Source organism: Mustela nivalis (genome assembly GCF_964662115.1).
Source record: "Mustela nivalis genome assembly, chromosome: 12".
Classification (NCBI taxonomy): domain Eukaryota; kingdom Metazoa; phylum Chordata; class Mammalia; order Carnivora; family Mustelidae; genus Mustela; species Mustela nivalis.
Window position 1 is genome coordinate 99,142,447 of NC_139031.1, and position 19,314 is coordinate 99,161,760.

The 19,314-nt window shown below is 39.2% G+C and overlaps 1 protein-coding gene across 4 annotated transcripts in view; it reads right to left on the reverse strand.

Moving 5' to 3' along the window:
* Window positions 1–19,314, reverse strand: part of HECW1 (HECT, C2 and WW domain containing E3 ubiquitin protein ligase 1) — a 469,612-nt gene that overhangs the window by 156,551 nt on the left and 293,747 nt on the right. For all 4 annotated transcript variants that reach the window (XM_082691734.1, XM_082691733.1, XM_082691731.1 and 1 more), the window contains one exon: window positions 5,247–5,322. In XM_082691734.1, the coding sequence (XP_082547860.1) occupies window positions 5,247–5,322 (76 nt within the window). The remainder of the gene's footprint in view (window positions 1–5,246; window positions 5,323–19,314) is intronic.

Genomic DNA, 19,314 nt, shown 5'->3' on the forward strand with positions numbered 1-19,314 from the left:
CAACCACTGAGTTCCCTACTGACTCCACAGTTTTGCCCTTCCCATCATGTCATAAAGTTGGACTCATATAGTATGTCGCCTTTTCAGAATAACTGTTTTTCACTTAGTAATATGCATTTAAGATTCCCTCATATCTTTTTCTAGTCTGAGAGCTCGTTTCCTTTTAGCAACGAACATCAATCCATTGTCTGGATATACTACAGTTTATTCATCCATTCACCTACTGAAGGATATCTGAGTTGCTTCCATGTTTTGTCAATTATGAAAAAAGCTCCTATAAACATCTGTGTGCAGGTTTGGTGCAGAGTTAAGTTTTTAACTCATTTGGGTAAATACCAAGGAATGCAATCACTGGATCCTATGGTAAGATTATGTTTAGTTTTGTAACAAATGACCAAACTGTCTTTGAAAGTGGCTATACCACTTGTATTCCCACCAGTAACCACTGAGAGTTCTCACTGTTCTACATTCTTGTCAGCATTTGGTGTTGTCAGCATTCTGGATTTGGGCCAATCTAATAGGTATGTGGTGGTATCTCATTGTTGTGTTTATTTGCGTTTCCCCAGTGACATACGATATGGAGCATGTTTTCAAATGATTTTTTGTCATCTGTATGAGATGTCTGCCACGATCTTTGGCCTATTTTTTTAAAATTGAGTTGTTTGTTTTCATATTGAGTTTCAAGAGTTCTTTGTATAATGGATAATGTTCTTTTAACAGAAGAGTATTTTGTAAATATTTTTGCCCAGTGTGGCTTGTCTTCTTGTTCTCTTGACATTGTTTTTTGTGGTGTAGAAGTTTTAAATTCTAATAAATTTCATCCTTTATCAATTATTTCTTTTATGCACCACATCTTCAGTGTTGTAGCTAAAAAGTCATTGTCATACCCAATGTTATGGAGATTTTCTCCTGTTACCTTCAAGGAGTTTTATAGTTTTGCATTTTACACTTAAGTCTGATCCATTTTTGAGTTATTTGTAAAAACTGAGGTATATTTGACATTTAAAATTATATTAGTTTCAGGTGTACAACATAATGGTTCATGTATTTGTATTATATTTGTATGAATGCAAAATGATTACCAAATAAGTCTATTTAACAGCCGTCATCACACATCGTTATAACTTTTTCTTCTGATAAAAACATTTAAGATCTATTCTCTTAGCAACTTTCAAATACACAATACAGTATTATTAACTTTAGTCACTATGCTGTATATTATATTCACATCATTTATTTGTTTTATAACTGGAAGTTTGTATCTTTTGACCATCTTCACCCATTCTGCCCAACCCCAACCAATCCACGAGCTTGATTTTTTTTTTTTTGAGTCCATGTATATGTGAGATTATATGGTTTTGTGTTTCTCTGTGTGACATATTTCATTTAGCATAATGCCCTCAAGTCCATCCATGTTGTCCAAATAGCAAGATTTCATTTTTTATTTAGCTGAATATCATTGTATTGTGTATATATATGCCACAATTTCTTTATCCATTCATCTATCAGTGGACACTTAGGTTGCTTCTGTGTCGTGGTTATTATAAATAATGTCTCAATGAACATGGGGGTGCATATATCTTTTTGAGTTAGTGTTTCCATTTCTTTGGATAAACACCCAGAAGTGGAACTGCTGAATCCTATGGTGTTCTATCTTTAATTTTTTGAGGAACCTCCATACTGGTTTTTATAGTGACTGCACTAACTTACATCCCTACCAATAGTGCATAAAGGTTCCCTTTCTCTACCACCTCACTAATACTTGTTTCCCCTTGTCTTTTTTTAAAAAATATTTTATTTATTTATTTGATAGAGAGAGACACAGTGAGAGAGGGAACACAAGCAGGGGGAGTGGGAGAAGAGAAGTAGGCTCCCCACTAAGCAGGGAGCCCAGTGGGGGGCTAGATCCCAGGACCCTGGGGTCATGACCTGAGCTGAAGGCAGACACTTAACAACTGACCCATCCAGGCGCTCCTCCCTTGTCTTTTGATACTAGTCATTCTAACACGTGTGAGAGGATATCTCATTGTGGTTTTGATTTGCATTTCACTTATGGTAAGTGATACTGACTATCTTTTTGTGTACTTGTTGGCTATCTATATGTCTTCTTTGATGAGCTGTTTATTCAGATCTTCTGCACATTCTTTTTTTTTTTTTTAAGATTTTATTTATTATTTGACAGACAGAGATCACAAGTAGGCAGAGAGGCAGGCAGAGAGAGAGAGAGGAGGAAACAGGCTCCCTGCTGGGCAGAGAGCCCAATTCGGGAATAGATCCCAGGACCCTGGGATCATGACCTGAGCTGAAGGCAGAGGCTTTAACCCACTGAGCCACCAGGGCGCCCCTCTTCTGCACATTCTTAAGTCGGATTTTTTTTTTTTTTCTGCTGAGTTACATGAGTTCTTTATGTATTTTGGATATATAACCCCTTTATATATTTTATATTTTGGATATTAACCCTTTTTTAGAAATACAATTTGCAATTATTTTCTCTTACTCCTTTCCATTTTGTTGACAGTTTCCTTTGTCGTGAAAATGCTTTTTAGTTTGATGTAGTCCCATTTATTTATTTTTGCTTTCGTCGCCTTTGCTTTTGTCAAATCCCAAAAAATCACCACCAAGACTCATGTCTATGCTTTCTTATAAAACTTTTGTGAGCTCATGTCTTATGTTCAAGTCTTTAATATATTTTGAGTTATTTTTTTGTACGGTGAAATATAGGTCTTGTTTTATTCTTTTGAATGTGGCTGTCCTGTTTTCCCAGAATTGTTTATTGACTGGATTGTCTTTTTCTCATCGTATATTCTTGGCTCCTTGCTATAAATTAAATGGCCATAAAAGAGTATGTTTACTTCTGGACTCTCTATCTGTTCCTTTGATCTATCTATGTGTCTTGTTTTTATGTTAATATCATACTATTTTGACTGTTACAGTTTTGTAATATAGTTTGAAATTGGGAATGATTCCTCCAACTTGGCTCTTCTTTCCTCAGATTGCTTTGGTTATTTGGGGTCTTTTGTGGTTCCATACAAATTTTAGAATTCTTTGCTCTATTTCTGTGAAAAAATGCCATTGGAATATTGACAGAGATTGCACTGAATATGTAGACTGCTGTAGGTAGTATGGACATTTTGACTATATTAATTCTTCTCACCCATGAGCATGGAATATCTCCCCATTTATTTGCATTTTCTTCAATTTCTTTCATCAGTGTTTCTTGTTTTTGGTGTACAGGTCTGTCTTTCCTTAGTTACGTTTATTCCTAGGTATTTCACCCTTTCTGATGAAATTATAAATGGGATTATTTTCTTAATTTCTTTTTCTGCATTACTACAGAAACAGCAGATTTTTGTATTTTGATTTTGTATCTTCCAACTTTATTGAATTTATTAGTTCTAACAGTTATTCAGTGGGTTGATTTTTGTGAAGGGTGTAAGTTCTGGATATAGAGTCTTTTTTTTTTTTTTTTTTTTTTTTGCATGGAGATGTCCAGTAGTTCTAGCACCATCTGTTGAAAAGACTATCTTTATTCCACTGTATTGCCATTGTTCCTCTGTCAATGATCAGTTGACTAAATTTATATGGGTCTTTTTCTGGATACTCTATTCTGTTCCACCGATCTATCTGTCCCATCACAATATGACACTCACTTGATTACCACAGCTGTAGCAAGTCTGAAGTTGAGTAAGTCAGTTCTCCAACTTTGATCTGCTCTTTGAATACTGTGTTGGTTTTCTGGGTCTTTGCATCTCTCCATAAATTTTAGAGTCATATATCAGTATCTACAAAATGACTTACTGGGGTTTTAACTGGGATTGCACTGATTCTATAGAAAAATTAAAATCTTGACAATACTGACTCTTTTAATCTATCAATATGGCATATCTCTCCCTTCATTTAGTTCTTTAATTTCATTCATCAGAGGTTTTTTTTTTAAGATTTTATTTATTTATTTGACAGAGAGAGATCACAAGTAGGCAGAGAGAGAGAGAGAGGAGGAAGCAGACTCCCTGCTGAGCAGAGAGCCCGACGAGGGACTTGATCCCAGGACCCTGAGATCATGACCTGAGCCGAAGGCAGCAGTTTAACCCACTGAGCCACCCAGGCGCCCCTCATTCATCAGAGTTTTGTAGTCTTCTTCATACAGACCTTGTACAAATTTTGTTAGAATTATATCTAAACATTTTGATTTTGGGGGTGCTAATATAAAAAGGCATTTTGTGTTTAATTTCAAATTCCATTTGTTCATTGCCAGTATACAGGAAAGCAACTGACTTTTTGTTTATTAACCTTTATCCTGTAATCTTGCTATAATTATTTACCAGTGGTTCTTCAGGCACACATTTGCTTTACTGGGGCTCACTTAGACATGAAAAAAATGCCAGTTGACTGTTTTATCTCCCAAGGACACTCATGTACTTAGTGTCTTTGGTCTTAGCTCTCTGACATTCATGGCCTGCGACATTTGTTGGTTGACAACAAGCTAAGGTAACAGTTTTCTGTGTTCCATAGAGTCCCAGAGCTTCACGCCATTGTGTCTCCCCAAAGACCACTTAGGATGGAATTTAATGTGTAGGGCTCTGAGCTTTGTATATCATTTTAGGCAGTGTAACTCAGTTTTTCTTTTAATTCTGAAATTATTCTGGATTTACAGAAGAGTTGCAGAGATGGTACAGATATTTTCAAGACATCATTACCCAGTTTGCCCCACTATTAATATATTACAGAACTATAATGCATTATGAAAACTAAAAAATTAGATTACTCAACTAAATACTATTAATTAAGTTACATACTTTATTTGGATTTTCACTGACTTTTCCACAAATGTACTATTTTGAGCAGCTTGGTTTTTATCTGTTTTACCAAATGAGCTTCATGTGAGATTTCACTTAAACAGTCTGCTGGTTGCTTCTCTCCCTAGGCTTTCCCCTACCTCCACTTTATAAACTTTCAGATAATGCTAGTGACAATGGAGGCAAAGTGAAATGGCAGCTTTTATTCCTATTATCTCAAAGTGCTTTAGCATCTATTACTTACTGTCTCTTCTGGTATCCTTATGAGGTCAAGGAAAACGGAGCAGGTATTTTTAATTTTTGTTTTAAATTAAATGTGGAATTACACTAGAAGATAGGGAAACTGAGGCACATAGAGATGGAGTAACTTGTAGGTAAGAGTCAAATAGGTCACCCAACTGTTGGTTGACCTTTTATTGTCTCCATGGCCTTCAGGTGAGCGAAACATACCTGAGAGAGAAAAGCTGATCAGCCTCCGACTTCCTTGGCCTTGGACAGTCTCATCAGAGCCAATGCTTTTAAAAATCTGTAAGAAGGAAAATGGGAGACAAGCAAAACAAGCATTGAAATAGATACTCACACTGCAAAGCAAACATGCTTAATCACAGTTATTTCTCCAACTATAGTCTACAAAGACAGCAGTGTTGTGATTTTATTAGGCTACTATTGATTAAAACAAGCTTCTAGCAATCTTATGTCTTTCCCAGTAATAGAGAATCTTCTAGTGGGGAGGAGGGGCATTTTTCAGAGTAATGGAAATCAACAAACACAATTACTGTAATATTAGAGGCTCTTTGTAACTACTTATGTAAACAACATCTTTTCACATTCAAATTTGCAAAAACTATTTATTAAAGCAGACCTCAAGGCAACAGAATGATATAGGTCAATAGATGTTTACTGCTGTAATTATAATGTGTTTCCATTTAGCAAAGTATGCTGTAAAACTGCGGTACCTCCATTTCTTCTAATCTGTATTATTATCTAGGGATTTCCAGGAAATTCTGTGTATTAGGGAAGAACTACTTTGAGTTCTCTCTTATTTAATCTGGGAAACTTCAGAAACACAATTGTTACATGGATTATCTGTAGTCTGGTGAGTATTTGCAAGTCAAGTTGCTAAAATGTTTTATTTTCCAGCATTGCTCAATATATATCTGCTAATATATTAATCAGAACACCTAAAGTCCTTGCTTCCATTTTCTCCTAGGAAAGTTCTATTCAGAAATGATCATGACTATTTATTCCAACACAGATTTACTATTTAAAGCACTGCATTTGCAGAAAATAATTTTTTAAAAGTTAGATTATTAAGCAAATTCATACAGTGTCCACTTCTTTTTTTTGGTAAGGATTTTATTTATTTATTTGACAGAGAGAGAGAGAGAGAGAGAGAACACAAGCAGGGGGAGAGGCAGAGGGAGAGGGAGAAACAGGCTCCCTGCAGAACAGGGGAAGCCCAATGTGGGACTTCATCCCAGGACTCCAGGATCATGACCTGAGCTGAAGGCAGTGGCTTAACCAACTGAGCCACCTGAGCCCAGCTGCCCAAGTGTCCACTTTTTAGAAGGTAATCTGTCCTGAGAAAGGAGAAGATAGAAAACTTGAACTTCTCAGCCTCTAGCTCAAAGTCTCTGTTGTAGGTTGTGGGGCTGTTTCTATTGCCTTTTCAGTATCCTTGATGCTGTAAGAGTGTGACTATATGCTACCATCAAGCCGCCTTTGTAAGACTTGAGTGTAACGACTGGGCATCACTAGGGCTCACAGCTGTGGCCCAGGAGAGTACAAAGGGATTTCTAGAATCCTTCTTCACACTGAAGCTGGTGCCCCTGGTGTGCCTACGTGTTTGGCTGTAGCTAATGTGCAAATCTCCTCAGTATACCTGTTTTCAGACCCAAGTGCAAGGTGCATCTCAGGGCTCCTGGGCTGTGGCAGAGGAAATCAATGTCAGTGGCATATGGGATGGATCTTGGCATCAAGTGAGACAAGAGATAGGTCTGTTCTCTGAATCTCATTTGATAATAAACAATTAGAGGAAGACATGGCCTGGGATTTGTGGGTTGGGAATATGGGCTGGTTCCAAGGCATTATCTCCCCTCCATTTGGAAAGCCTGATTCTTCCTGCTCTGTGTGTGGTCTTCACATTGCCTGTCTGACACAGAGCTTGAGAAATCAACAAACAGCTCAGACACTGTGTCCTCAGCCTCGACCCTTCTCCTAACTCTTGAAGTGGCCAATATACCTAGGCATAAATCAAAATTCCTTAATGTAAATTTTTCTTCTTTGTCAAACCTCTGTCCAGATGAAGGCCATAGAAGCTCTCAATAGGCTAGCCACAAGCCCTTACGCTGCTGTACGTGCCAGAGTAGGACAATGACAACTGTCTTCCTAATTCTAGTTTAAAGATGCCAACATCTAGCTTATCTCCTCAGAATATAAGTTCACTGAAGACACAACAGAAACCATACTTTAATAAAGACTTGTAGAATTATAAGTCTAAAGTGTGTGCATTCCAATTTTTAAAAAGTGGAGGACTAAACTACATATTTCATAACAGGCTAACACAAGCTTAAACCTGCAACCATAGCAAAGGATAGTTTGAAGCATACATATTTTGCTTCTTCCTATTTAAATATTCCTCTGCTCATTATGCAGGATATTTACAAATTTGTAAATATGCAGGATATTTACAAACTATTTCTTCATCTTTATGGTAGCAAAAATCAGGTCTGTAGACAAAGAGAGAAGTGTGTATTTTTCAGAGGCTACTAAGCTCACAGAGGAGACACATTTAAAACCCCACAGAAATCTACTTAGCTCGTGGATTTTTGTTAACATTATTTACAGTCATCTCGGCGCCAGATTGACGATATGAACATGGTGGCCAACAGTAACTGTGATTAACATTTTCCAGGAAGTAAAAATGTTTGCGTGTTTCAGGAAGGTTCTGCATCCTGACGTCTTGGTAGAGGTGAGTTCCAGGAGTGTGTTTGAGGTTAAAAGATCTGCTGCACATATAGAAGCCCTACCATTTATGGACTGTGAAAACGGTGTGAAGACTCAGCCAGAGTTCACCCTGGAACCACTTGACTGAGGTGATAGAGGCAGGTGAAGACTGCGCATCTTCTCAGGTCTGTAGGTTCTCTTAGTTCCCTTTGCTCTTTCCCATGTGTGATGCCTCGCCGTTACCCTAACCGCCCGGTGCTAGTCCGGAGGCCCCCCGTCGGATGCAGCCCTCGCCAGTTCATTGGTTGTTTTCCACAAAGATGTCTCCACAACAAGCCTCCTCGGCAAATGGCTTAACAGATTCACAGCCCAATCTGTTGGTGGTGTGCAGAAGATTCCCGAAGGCTATGGAGAAGGCTCCTAGGGTTGAGGGAAGGGCTTTGGGGTTAGTTCTGATGTATCTCTCCTGCTCACATTCTCATTTTCTCTTTAGGTCTGCTGTCTGAAAGGCTCTAATTATGAATCCACATCGTTACATGCTCCCAAAACACAATTAGGCAAAAAATTGAGTGGAGAGCAGGCCTTTTTACCCCGGCAGGGGAACTCTGCTTCAGCAGTATGAAGGTGTGTAGCTGTTTGCTGGAAACATGCATGCCTCTAACACGCGGTCATATGAGTGTGTTAATCTATACCCTCCGTCTCCCAGTCTCTGAGAACACAGAGGTTTCTCGACAGGTGCCTGCTCTTTCCCAGAGGTAGGCAAGTGTGCCCCAGGGCAGGGTGGGGCGGCGGGGAGACATCTGCTGTGGAGCACCCACTGTACTCAAAATTTGGGGTAAAACTAATTTAAAAACAAACATAAAGAGCTTTGTGTCAAATGCAAAACATGTGTGCATTTTGAGGTAAAAAAGGAGTTTTTGAAGAACTCTCTTGCATGGGAAAGGTGACTCTGAGTTGTTTCTGTAAATGTCCTGGACCTGGCTCTTCTTCCTCAGGTAAAAGCTGGAAAAGTTCCATGTAGCACACTGCCCACCCCCAGCATTTCCAACAGGGGTGTGGCCACAGTATGTTCAATTCTAATGCATTAACTCCATTTACATAGCCACAACTATTCTCAAATAATTGTAGATGACTCTTCCTCCTAAGATGCAGACAAGGTTTGTGTTCAGTTCCAGAACAATTCAAGCAACAATGATGCCAGACGTTGAAATTCATGACTTCACTGAACCTTTGTTTATTTATTTTTAAAGATTTTATTTATTTATTTCACAGAGACAGAGATCACAAATAGGCAGAGAGGCAGGCAGAGAGAGAGGAAGGGAAGCAGGCTCTGTGTTGAGCAGGGAACCCGATGTGGGGCTCAATCCCAGGACCCTGAGATCATGACCTGAGCAGAGGCTTAACCCACTGAGCCATCCAGGCGCCCCTGAACCTTTATTTATTTACCTGACCCAGGTAACTCTCATTTTTCTATAAAAGCAAAGTGCAGGCTCAATGATTGTTAATATGAATTTAAAAATCAGGTGCCAGCTAACACAGCATTACCAATAATAAGCTATCCAAGCTGTGGCATATTAGCAGCCAAGAGCAGGGAATTACAGGTTCCATTTTAGATCAGAGATCAGTGGTTCCCATACAGTTTGATATATTTTGCCTCCATCTAATAATTAATCTGATATGCCTCCAACCTGCCTTCAAAAAAACACATAAAAAGAAAGCAAACAAATCCAAGTTCCAAGTTTCCTTTCTACCTCCAAGTCTCTGAAATGTTCAATGTGCAAATAATAAACAAAGAAACACATTATAAATGTTTATAGAGCACTTTTAAGTACATTTGTCTTACTGAATCCTCATAATATGATTATGAGGTGGTTAGGCAACTCATTCCAAGTTCTCCAGCAGAAAGGTCTATAAATCTAAAGTGCAAAGTCATCTTTAGGGGCATAAAAGAATAAAACATAAAATTGTAACAGTCAGCCACATTCCAGGCCATTTCCCAACCCCAGGGACACCTGTGATGGAAGACTTACAAGGCCCATCAAAGGGGCAAGAGACAAGTAACAGGGATGAAGGCTGGTGATATGCGAAGCCTGGAGCCAGTACTTCTAGACATACTCTGAGAATGGTTTGCAAATCAAGCATCATTCACTCATCACTAGTTCACAAGTGTGAAAGCTGAGCTCAGAACAATTTGTTGGCTTCCCCAAATGCACCTGGGATGAATCCATCTATGGTCCCTCTGGCTTAAATAGAATGAGTTGCAGAACCTGCGACAGAGCCCTTCAGCCCTGTGAGACCATTTCCTCAGACCCAGTGTGGCTGCTCAACTCTTCAGCTCCTATTCTGTTATTTTGCTTGCTCCTCTCTGCCTTCTGATGCTGCTGTCACCAAGTCAGCTTCCAGAGTCCCCACTGCTCCTACATTATTGCCTTGAAGGCAAGGCATGGCCTTCAATCTCAGGGGTCTTCTGCTAATCACTTTGGGCAAAAAGAGAGGGGTTGGAAAATGAGGTATTCCTCTTAGTTTTCATTGTGTGAATTGAACAAAACATGTAACTACTGGGGAATGATTTTCTAGCTCTGACTGCTTTGGGCAACACAGGACTGCAGACATTAGCACCAGGAGCAAATCTCCTTGGGGGCAAGGGGCTGCTGTGCTGATGAGGCTAGGCATTTGGCTTTCTTTTCTTTCTTTTTTTAAGATTTTATTTATTTGACAGATCACAAGCAGGCAGAGAGGCAGACAGAGAGAGAGGAAGAAGCAGGCTCCCCACTGAGCAGAGAGCCCGATGTGGGGCTCGATCCCAGGACCCTGAGATCATGACCTGAGCTGAAGGCAGTGGCTTAACCCACTGAGCCACCCAGGTGCCCCGCATTTGGCTTTCTTAAATAAAATGAGGAGACTGGGTACAGAGCAATGCTAGCTGGAAGTAAGCAAATCCTGGATGTTCCCTGATGATTTTTAGTTTTTCTAGCTATTTGTTTAAAAAATAGTTTCTTGTGTAGTGTAGACTATTCTGAAAGTAGGCGTATAACAAACTCTACCAAATTCTAAGACATAGTTGAGTCATTCCCTTTGTTTCGGGGCTGAGGTCTCTGACTTTAGAATGCATCAGAATCACCGGCGGGGCTTCATAAAATATAGATTACCAGACCCCATCCCCGAGAGTCTGATTTTGTAGGTTTCGGGAGGGCCCAAGAGTCTGTATTTCTACCAAGGCTCAGATGAGGCTAATGCTGCTGAGGGGACCACACTTGGAGAAGCATCAGTCTTAAGTGTCAATTTCTTTCAAACAGTAATAGAAAGATGCCTTTGATTTGTCTGTAACTCTTATCTCAAACTGTCTTGATCCTATTTCCAAGCACCAGAAGCAGGTTCTGTAATGCCTTGGCCCATGGAGGCCCCATGCGCTGTGCTCAAGCCTGTATCTATTAGGGACGAAAAATCCAACTCTCTGCAGATCTCACTTCCTGGTCTGGATGACTGTCCCCTAGACAGTGTGAAGGGTCCTCCACTCTACTCTCTGTGAGCTGATCACTGTTGCCTGCTTCCACCTACAAAAGGCACTCTTGCAATCACTGAGCACAAGTGACCCTGCAGGCTGTAAGATCTAGTGATGTGTTTTCTTTGGCTAATACAGTCATAGAATTTTAAAAAATTAGTTTCCAACATATTTTTTTTAATTAAACTATTTAAAATGTGGGTTTCAGACTTTTCCAGAATATCCAGAGTAAGCAACTGAAGCTGAGAAGTGGCAGTAGCACACCTTCCCAGGCCATCTCTTTGGAGCTGCCTTCATCAATCCTAAGATATCCATTGCTTTCCATGTTAATGCTGTGAAGTTGGGGTATCGCTAATCATCAATGTGTCTTGTAATTGGGAAGCTTTTTCCATCATGGTGGTATGAAAATCAATGATGCATCTTAATATCCATGGCATTTTAGATTCCATGAAATGTGATACCAACTTGGCTCCCTGGAAGCTTTTGGTGTGTATGTATGTATGTACGTATGTGTGTAGTATGTATATATGCATGGGAGTATGCATGTACACGCACATGTATGGGTATACATACATGTGTGGGGCATGTACGTACTGTGTACACATGTAATCATATATACACATGTGTGCATGTGTGTATGTACATGGGTGTGGGGGGTATGTATGTATGTATTTTTTACTTTTTTCTGTTTCATTTAAAATAATTTAGGAGGTGAAACTCACATAACATAAAACTGACCTTTTTAAAAAAAAAAATTATTTATTTGACAGAGAGAGATCACAAGCAGGCAGGAAGGCAGACAGAGAGGGAGGGGGAAAGGTAAGCAGGCTCCCCGCTGAGCAGAGAGCCTAATGTGGGGCTGGATCCTAAGACCCTGAGATCATGACCTGAGCCCAAGGAAGAGGCTTAACCAACTTAGCCACCCAGGCACCCCTAAAATTGACCATTTTATTTTATTTTTTAATTTTTTATTTGACAGAGATCATAAGCAGGCAGAGAGAGAGAGGGAGAAGCAGGCTCCCCACTGAGCAGAGAGCCCAATGTGGGGCTCAATCCTAGGACCCTGAGATTATGACCTGAGCCAAAGGCAGAGGCTTTAACCCACTGAGCCACCCAGGTGCCCCTAAAATTGACCATTTTAAATGGAACAATTCAGTAGCATTTAACATATTCACAATATTGTGTGACCACTGTTCTATTTCTTAGACATTTTAACGACTCAGAGTGGAATCTTAAACCTTATGCCCATTGAGCAGTTTCTTTCCATTCTTCTCTCCTCCCCAGCCCCAGGAAACCTCTAATTTACTTTCTGTCTCTGTGGATTTACATATTTTAGATATTTCATATATATGGGTTATACAATATATGGCCTTTTGTGACTGGATTCTTTTATTTAGTGTAATGTTTTTGAGGTTTGTACGAATCAGGGCTCTCCAGAAAAACAGAACCAACAGTGTGTGTGTGTGTGTGTATGTGTGTGTATGCGCGTATGTGTATACACACACATATAATAAGGAACTGGGTCACACATTTTTCGAGGCTTACAAGTCCTAACATCTGCAGTCAGCAAGCTGCAGACTCAGGAGAGCTGATGGTGTTAAGTTCCAGTGTGAAAGCCAGCAGTCAAGACCCATGAAGGGCTGACGGTTCAGTCTGAGTCCTAAGGCAGGAAAAACCGATGTCTCAGCTAAAAGGCAGTCAGGCAGGAGGAATTCCCTTTCATTCAGCAGAAGGTTAGGATTATTTTCTATTTAGATCTTCAGTTCCTAGGATGAGGCCCACCAACATTAGGGGGGGCAATCTGCTTTATTCAGTTTATTAACGTAAATGTTAAGCTCATCCGAAAGTACCTTCACACGAAAACCCCAGAATAATGTTTGACCAAATATTAGAGCACCCTGTGTCCCTGTCAAGTTGACACATAAAATTAACCATCAAAAGGTTTCCCCATGATTAATCCTCTTTATGGCTGAATAATCCATTGGATGTATATGCCAGTTTTTCTTGTTGTTGAAATCCTGTCAAATTATTTTCCCCCTAGCTTTGAGATATAATCGACATATAATGATTTTGTAAGTTTAAGTCATACAAAGTGTTGGTTTGATACACTTATATACCACAGAATGATTACCACCATAGTTTTAGGTAACACCTCCATCATGTCATATAATTACCATTTCATTTTTGTGGTGAGGACATTTAAGATCTACTCTCCTAGTAACTGTCAAGTTCATAATGTAGTATTATTAACTATAATTACCATGATTGACATCAGATCCCCAGAACATTATTCATCTTACAATTAAAAATTTGTATGCTTTGACCAAAACCTCCCCACCATCCCCCACCTCTCCACCCATAGAATCCACCCCTCTACTACTCTGTTTCCATAAATTTGGCTTTTTTGGATTGCACATATAGGTGATACCATACAGTATCTGTTTTTCTCTGTCTGCATTATCTCACTTAGCACAATGCTCTCAAGATCCCTCCATGTTGTTGCAAATGGCAGGATTTCTTTTTTTCTCATGGCTGAGTAATATTCACATATCTATATACCTATATCTATATTTATCTCACATTTTCTTTACCTATGTACTCATTGATGGACACTTAGGTTGTTTCCAGAGCTTGGCTACTGTGAATAATGCTGTAATGAACACAGCGATGCAGATATCTCTTCAAGATTCTGTTTTCATATTTTTGGATAGACACCAGAAGTGAGATTGCTGGATTATATGGAAATTCTATTTTTAATTTTTTAAAGATTTATTTATTATTTATTTGTCAGAGAGGGAAAGAGGGAGGGTGGGAGAGCATGAACAGGGGGAGTGGCAGGCAGAAGGAGAAGCAGGCTCCCTGCTGAGCAAGGAGCCTGATGTGGGACTTGATCCCAGAACCCTGGCATCATGCACGACCTGAGCCAAAGGCAGACACTTAACTGACTGAGCCACCCAGGTGTCCCTATATTTAATTTTTTTAGGAAACCCATACTATTTTCCAGAGTGGTTGCACCAATTTACATTCCCACCAACAGTGCACAAGGATTCCTATTTCTCCACATCCTCACCAGCATTTATCTCTTATCTTTTTGATGATGGCCATTTTAATAGGTATGAGGTGATAGTTCATTGTGGTTTTGATTTGCATTTCCCTAATGATGAGTGATATTGAGCATCTTTTCATGTGTCTGCTGCCCATATGTATCTCTCCTTTGGAAAAATGTCTATTCAGGTTCTCTGCTCATCTTTAAATTGGTTTGTTTTTGGCTACTGAGGTCCATTAGTTCTTTACATATTTTGGATACTGGCACCTTATCAGATAACATGATTTTCAAGTACTTTCTCCCACTTTGTAGGTTTCCTTTTCATTTTGTTGATTTTTTTCTTTTGCTGTGCACAAGTTTTTTAGTTTGATGTCGTTCCACTTATTAATTTTTGCTTTATCATTGATTTTGCTCTGTTGCCTGTACTTTTGGTGTCCTATCCAACATATCATTGCCAAGACAAGGTCAAGGAACTTTTTCTATATGTCTTTTCTGAGGAATTGTATGGATTCTGGTATTTCACTAAAGTTTTTAATCCATTTGAGTTAATTTTTGTGAATGGTAGGAGATATAGGTCTAATTCATTTTTTCTGCATGTGGTTTCCCCAATACCATTTATTGAATAAAAAACGATCCTTTCTACATTGAGGATTTATGGCTTCCTTGTCAATATTAGTTGACTATATACATAAAGGTTTATGTCTGAGCTGTTGTTTCTTTTCCATCAGTCTACGTTTCTTTGTGTATGCCAGTGCCATCCTGTTTTGATTACTATAGCTTTGTAGTATAGTTCAAAATCAGGAAGTGTAGTATCTCCAGTTTTGTTCTTTCTTAGGATTTCTTTGATTATTTTGGGTCCTTTGTGGTTCCATATAAATTTTAGGATTGTTTTTTCTATTTCTTTGAAAAGTGCTATTGGAATTTGGATAAAAATTGCACTGAATCTATCCATTCCTTTGGGTAGTTATGAGTGTTTAATAGCATTAATTCTTTTGCTCCATGAACATGGAATATCTATTTTTTTGTGTGTCTTCTTTAATTCCTCTCATCAAAGCCTCATACTTTTCAGTGCACACTTTTTACTTCTTTGGTTAAATGTATTTCTGAGTATTTGTTTTTGATGTTATTTTAAGTGGTATTTTTTTCCCCTTATTTCTTTGGCATTTTCTGATAGTATATAGAAAGAATTGATGTACATATGTTAATTCTGTATCCTCCAACTTTACTGAATTCACTGAGTGATTAGTTCTAAGAGTTTTCTGGTGTGGTCTTCAAGATTTTCTATATATAAGATCATGTGGTTTTTGTTTTTTTTTAAGATTTCATTTATTTATTTGAGAGAGAGAGAGAGCACAGGGACAGAGTGAGAGGCAGAAGCAAGCTGAATAAAGAGCTTGATGAGGGACTTGATCCCAGGAACCTGAGATCATGACCTGAGCCAAAGGCAGATGCTTAGCACACTGAGCCACCCAGCCACCATCTTAAAAAGACTGTATCGTTACAAACAAAAGACAACTTTACTTTTTATTTTCCAATTAAGATGCATTTATTTCTTTTTCTTGCCTGATTATTTTGGCTAGGACTTCCAATACTATGTGAATGGGGACCCTTATCTTATTCTTGATCTTAAAGGAAAATCTTTCAACCTTTCATTTTGGCCTTTCACTGTGGGCTTGTTATATATAGCCTTTATTACACTGAGGTATGTTCTGCCCATTTTTTTTTTTTTACCATGAAAGGATGGTGAATTTTATCAAATGCTTTTTCTGCATCTACTGACTTGATCACAATGTTTATCTTTCATTCTATTAATATTATTTTACGTATTGATTGATTTGCATATGTAGAACCATTCTTGCATCCTAAGGATAAATCCCACTTTGATCATACTGTATGATCCCTTTAGTGTACTGTTAAATTCTGTTTGCAAATATGTTGTTGAGGATTTTTGCATCTATATTCATCAAAGATATTGGTTTGCAGTTTTCTTTCTTATAGTGTCCTTATCTGGCTTTGGTTTTAGGGTATTGCTGGCCTTGTAAAATGAGTTTGGGGGTGTTCCCTCCTCTTCATTTTTTTTTTTTTTTAAAGTTTGAAGAGCACTGGTGTTCATTTTTCTTTAAATGTTTGATAGGAAAAACCAATGAAACCATCGGATCCTGGGATCTCTTGGAAAGTTTTTGATTACTGATTCAATCCCCTTACCTATTATTGATCTGTTTAGATTTCTATTTCTTCATGATTAAGTTTTGGTAGGTTGTATGTTTCTAGGAATTTCTCCATTTCTTCTAGGTTACCAAATTTGTTAGTGTATAAATATTCACAGTCATCACTTATTAGCCTCTGAATTTTTGAGGTATTAGAATGTCTCCTCTTTCATTTCTGATTTTATTATTTCAGTTTTCTTTCTTTCTTTTTTTCCTTAGCATAGTTAAAGGTCTGTGGATTTTGTTTATCTTTTCAAAAAATTAGTTCTTAGTTTTGTTAGTCTTTTCTATAGTTTTGTTGGTCTTTTTTCATTTATTTCTGCTGGGATTTTTGTTATTTCTTTTTTCTGCTAACTTTGGGCTTAGTTCTTTTTTTCCCTAGTTCCTTTAAAGTATAAATTTAGGTTGTTTATTTGATCTTTTTTTTCTTAATGTCAACATTTATCACTATAAAAGTCCTTCTTAAAATGGCTTTTGCAGCATTCTACAGGTTTTGATATGTTGTATTTTCATTTTCATTTGTTTCAAGGGATTTTTAAATTTCTCTTTTGATTTCTTCTTTGGCCCATTGGTTGTTTCAAAATGTGTTGTTTAATATATAAATATAGATATATAGATATAGATGGTAGACAGATGCTATAAATAGACCCCTTTGTAATTATATGATGACCTTTGTTTCTTATTACAGTTTTTGGCACACACAGTGATGAAGGTCAGCCATAGGGCTCAAGGGTGGCATCTTGCATTTGCAACAGATGCAAAGGCCTAGGCTGGCTCCTGGTGTGGTTTGCAGGCTCTGGTGGAAGGGGGTAGAGTGAGCTAAGACGGACCGTGATAGTTTGCACTGGCAGACACAAGTACTTATGGGGCAAAAGCTGGTAAAATCTGGAGGAGTTATGCCACAGATGAGCTGGTCATTAATTCCTTTTACAGTAATGGAAGCTGCTGGGTTTGTCTATAGAGCAGGTCACTGTGAATCATGATCGTTCCTGCTGCGTGCTGCTATTGGTAGTCCTTATTTTCCTTCCTTGTTCCTAGCTAGCTCTATACAGCTCAGCTTTGCTGGTCTGAGTGCGGTAAAATCCAAGTGGGACCTTTGTGTTGTGTCCTAAAATACTGGGGACACTCACCTGTTCTTCCTTTCCCAGAGAGGGGAACTCCTTCTATTGGGGGCTTCCCTCAGCATCCCTGGGGTGCTGAGCAGTGTCAGCCTGGGAATGGAGATGACAATGCTGCGAAAGCTGTCTTTCTTCTATTCTTGTGTGATTATTCTTAGGATTTTTGGTCACTGCATTGCTGAAGTTTCTTATGTGGACTCCACAGCTCCCCCAGAGCTGTTTCTGCTCATGGGCAGCTAATTGTGGATGCTTGTGGGGTGACAGAAGCTACAATCTCCTATACCACCACCTTGATGACATTACTCCCACAGTTTGTTTCTTGCTCTCACATTTCACCAAAAAAAGTATGGAGGTTGTGATAAGCAGGTGTTCTATTGGGTGTTGACAGCTCAAGCCAGTCTGTACACCCCCCTCTCTGCTGGCTTCTCTTCAGTGTGTGGCCCAAGGCAAGACAATCAACTCTTCTGAGTCTCATGTTCCCTCCTTCTATTGGGGGCTTTCTGCCAAATGGAGGCCAGAATGGAACCTCCTCTCAGAGTTTTCCTGAGACCTGAATGAGGTGCACATGAAACACTCAGCACAAAGGCTGGCACACAGTAGAAACTCTCAATGAGGCCAGTATTGTTATTTATACTGTGACTTGTTTTTGAGCCTCTGGCTTTTTATTGTTAAGTATTATGTTAGTGGGTTATCTAATATTTGGTTCTTTACTCTTCAATGAAGAACATGAAGCATAAAGAGGTCAATCGAGGCATCTGCTTGGCTGGCTCTAAAAAAGAGACATGACCACAAGGTAGTCTGAAAGCTGCCTCCAGGCCTTCTGCATGTCTGAGCCAGTTTTCTGCTCTGCCAGACTCTCTTATAAATCTACCTCAGGTCAACAAATGCATTGTCTGCTATGCCACACTCATCTGAATTAATTTAATGTACTTGGAATCTTGTCCATATTTTTCTATCCTCAGTTTTCCAACAAATTCATGTTAAGCTGCTATTTTAATCATCTTGGCCTTCATGAAATAGAAAAATAGAAGCAACTATGCACTAAGCTTGTGTTAGCTTCTACGCTCTTCAGTTGGCCCAGACAGCGGATGAGCACATCTTGCTTATTTTGGAGCTGATCTGAGGGACCATGGGTCTAGGATGAAGGGTCACAGGTTGAGATTAGGGGTCACAGAGCTGCAGCAGGCAGGGAGGTGGTGGTGGGCAGAACTTCTGGAAAGGTTCCATCAGAAGATAGGGGAAGCCTGTAGGGAGTTTTGAGCATCTCCCTGGTTACTTTGTGGTAAAGCTGGACTAAGGGCAAGTTACTTGGCAGCTCATGGGGAAGGAAGGGTGCCAGCTCTGTTTCTTCAGAGACCATGTGCATCCTGGGAGTGAACATCTACATATTGTGGGTAGTTAGGAACTCCCGTTGAGTTGGTTTGGCTTGTCTCTTTCCTCCCCCATCTTTAACCCCTAAAACTGGGAGTCCTGAAGGGGCCCTTTTAAGCCTTGTGGCAGGAAAGAAGGGGCCTAAGAGTTTTCTTGGACCAGGCAAGAGTTTCCAGGGGCCTCAAGGTTTCCTGCCTCTGGTATACCAGCCCTGCATAATCCCATGATTAGGTGATGGGATATGTCACAGTTGACTTTGAGAGGCAGAGATAATATGGTGCATCTAATCTAATCAATGAACCCTTTAAATTTGGGTCCGAACGCAGAG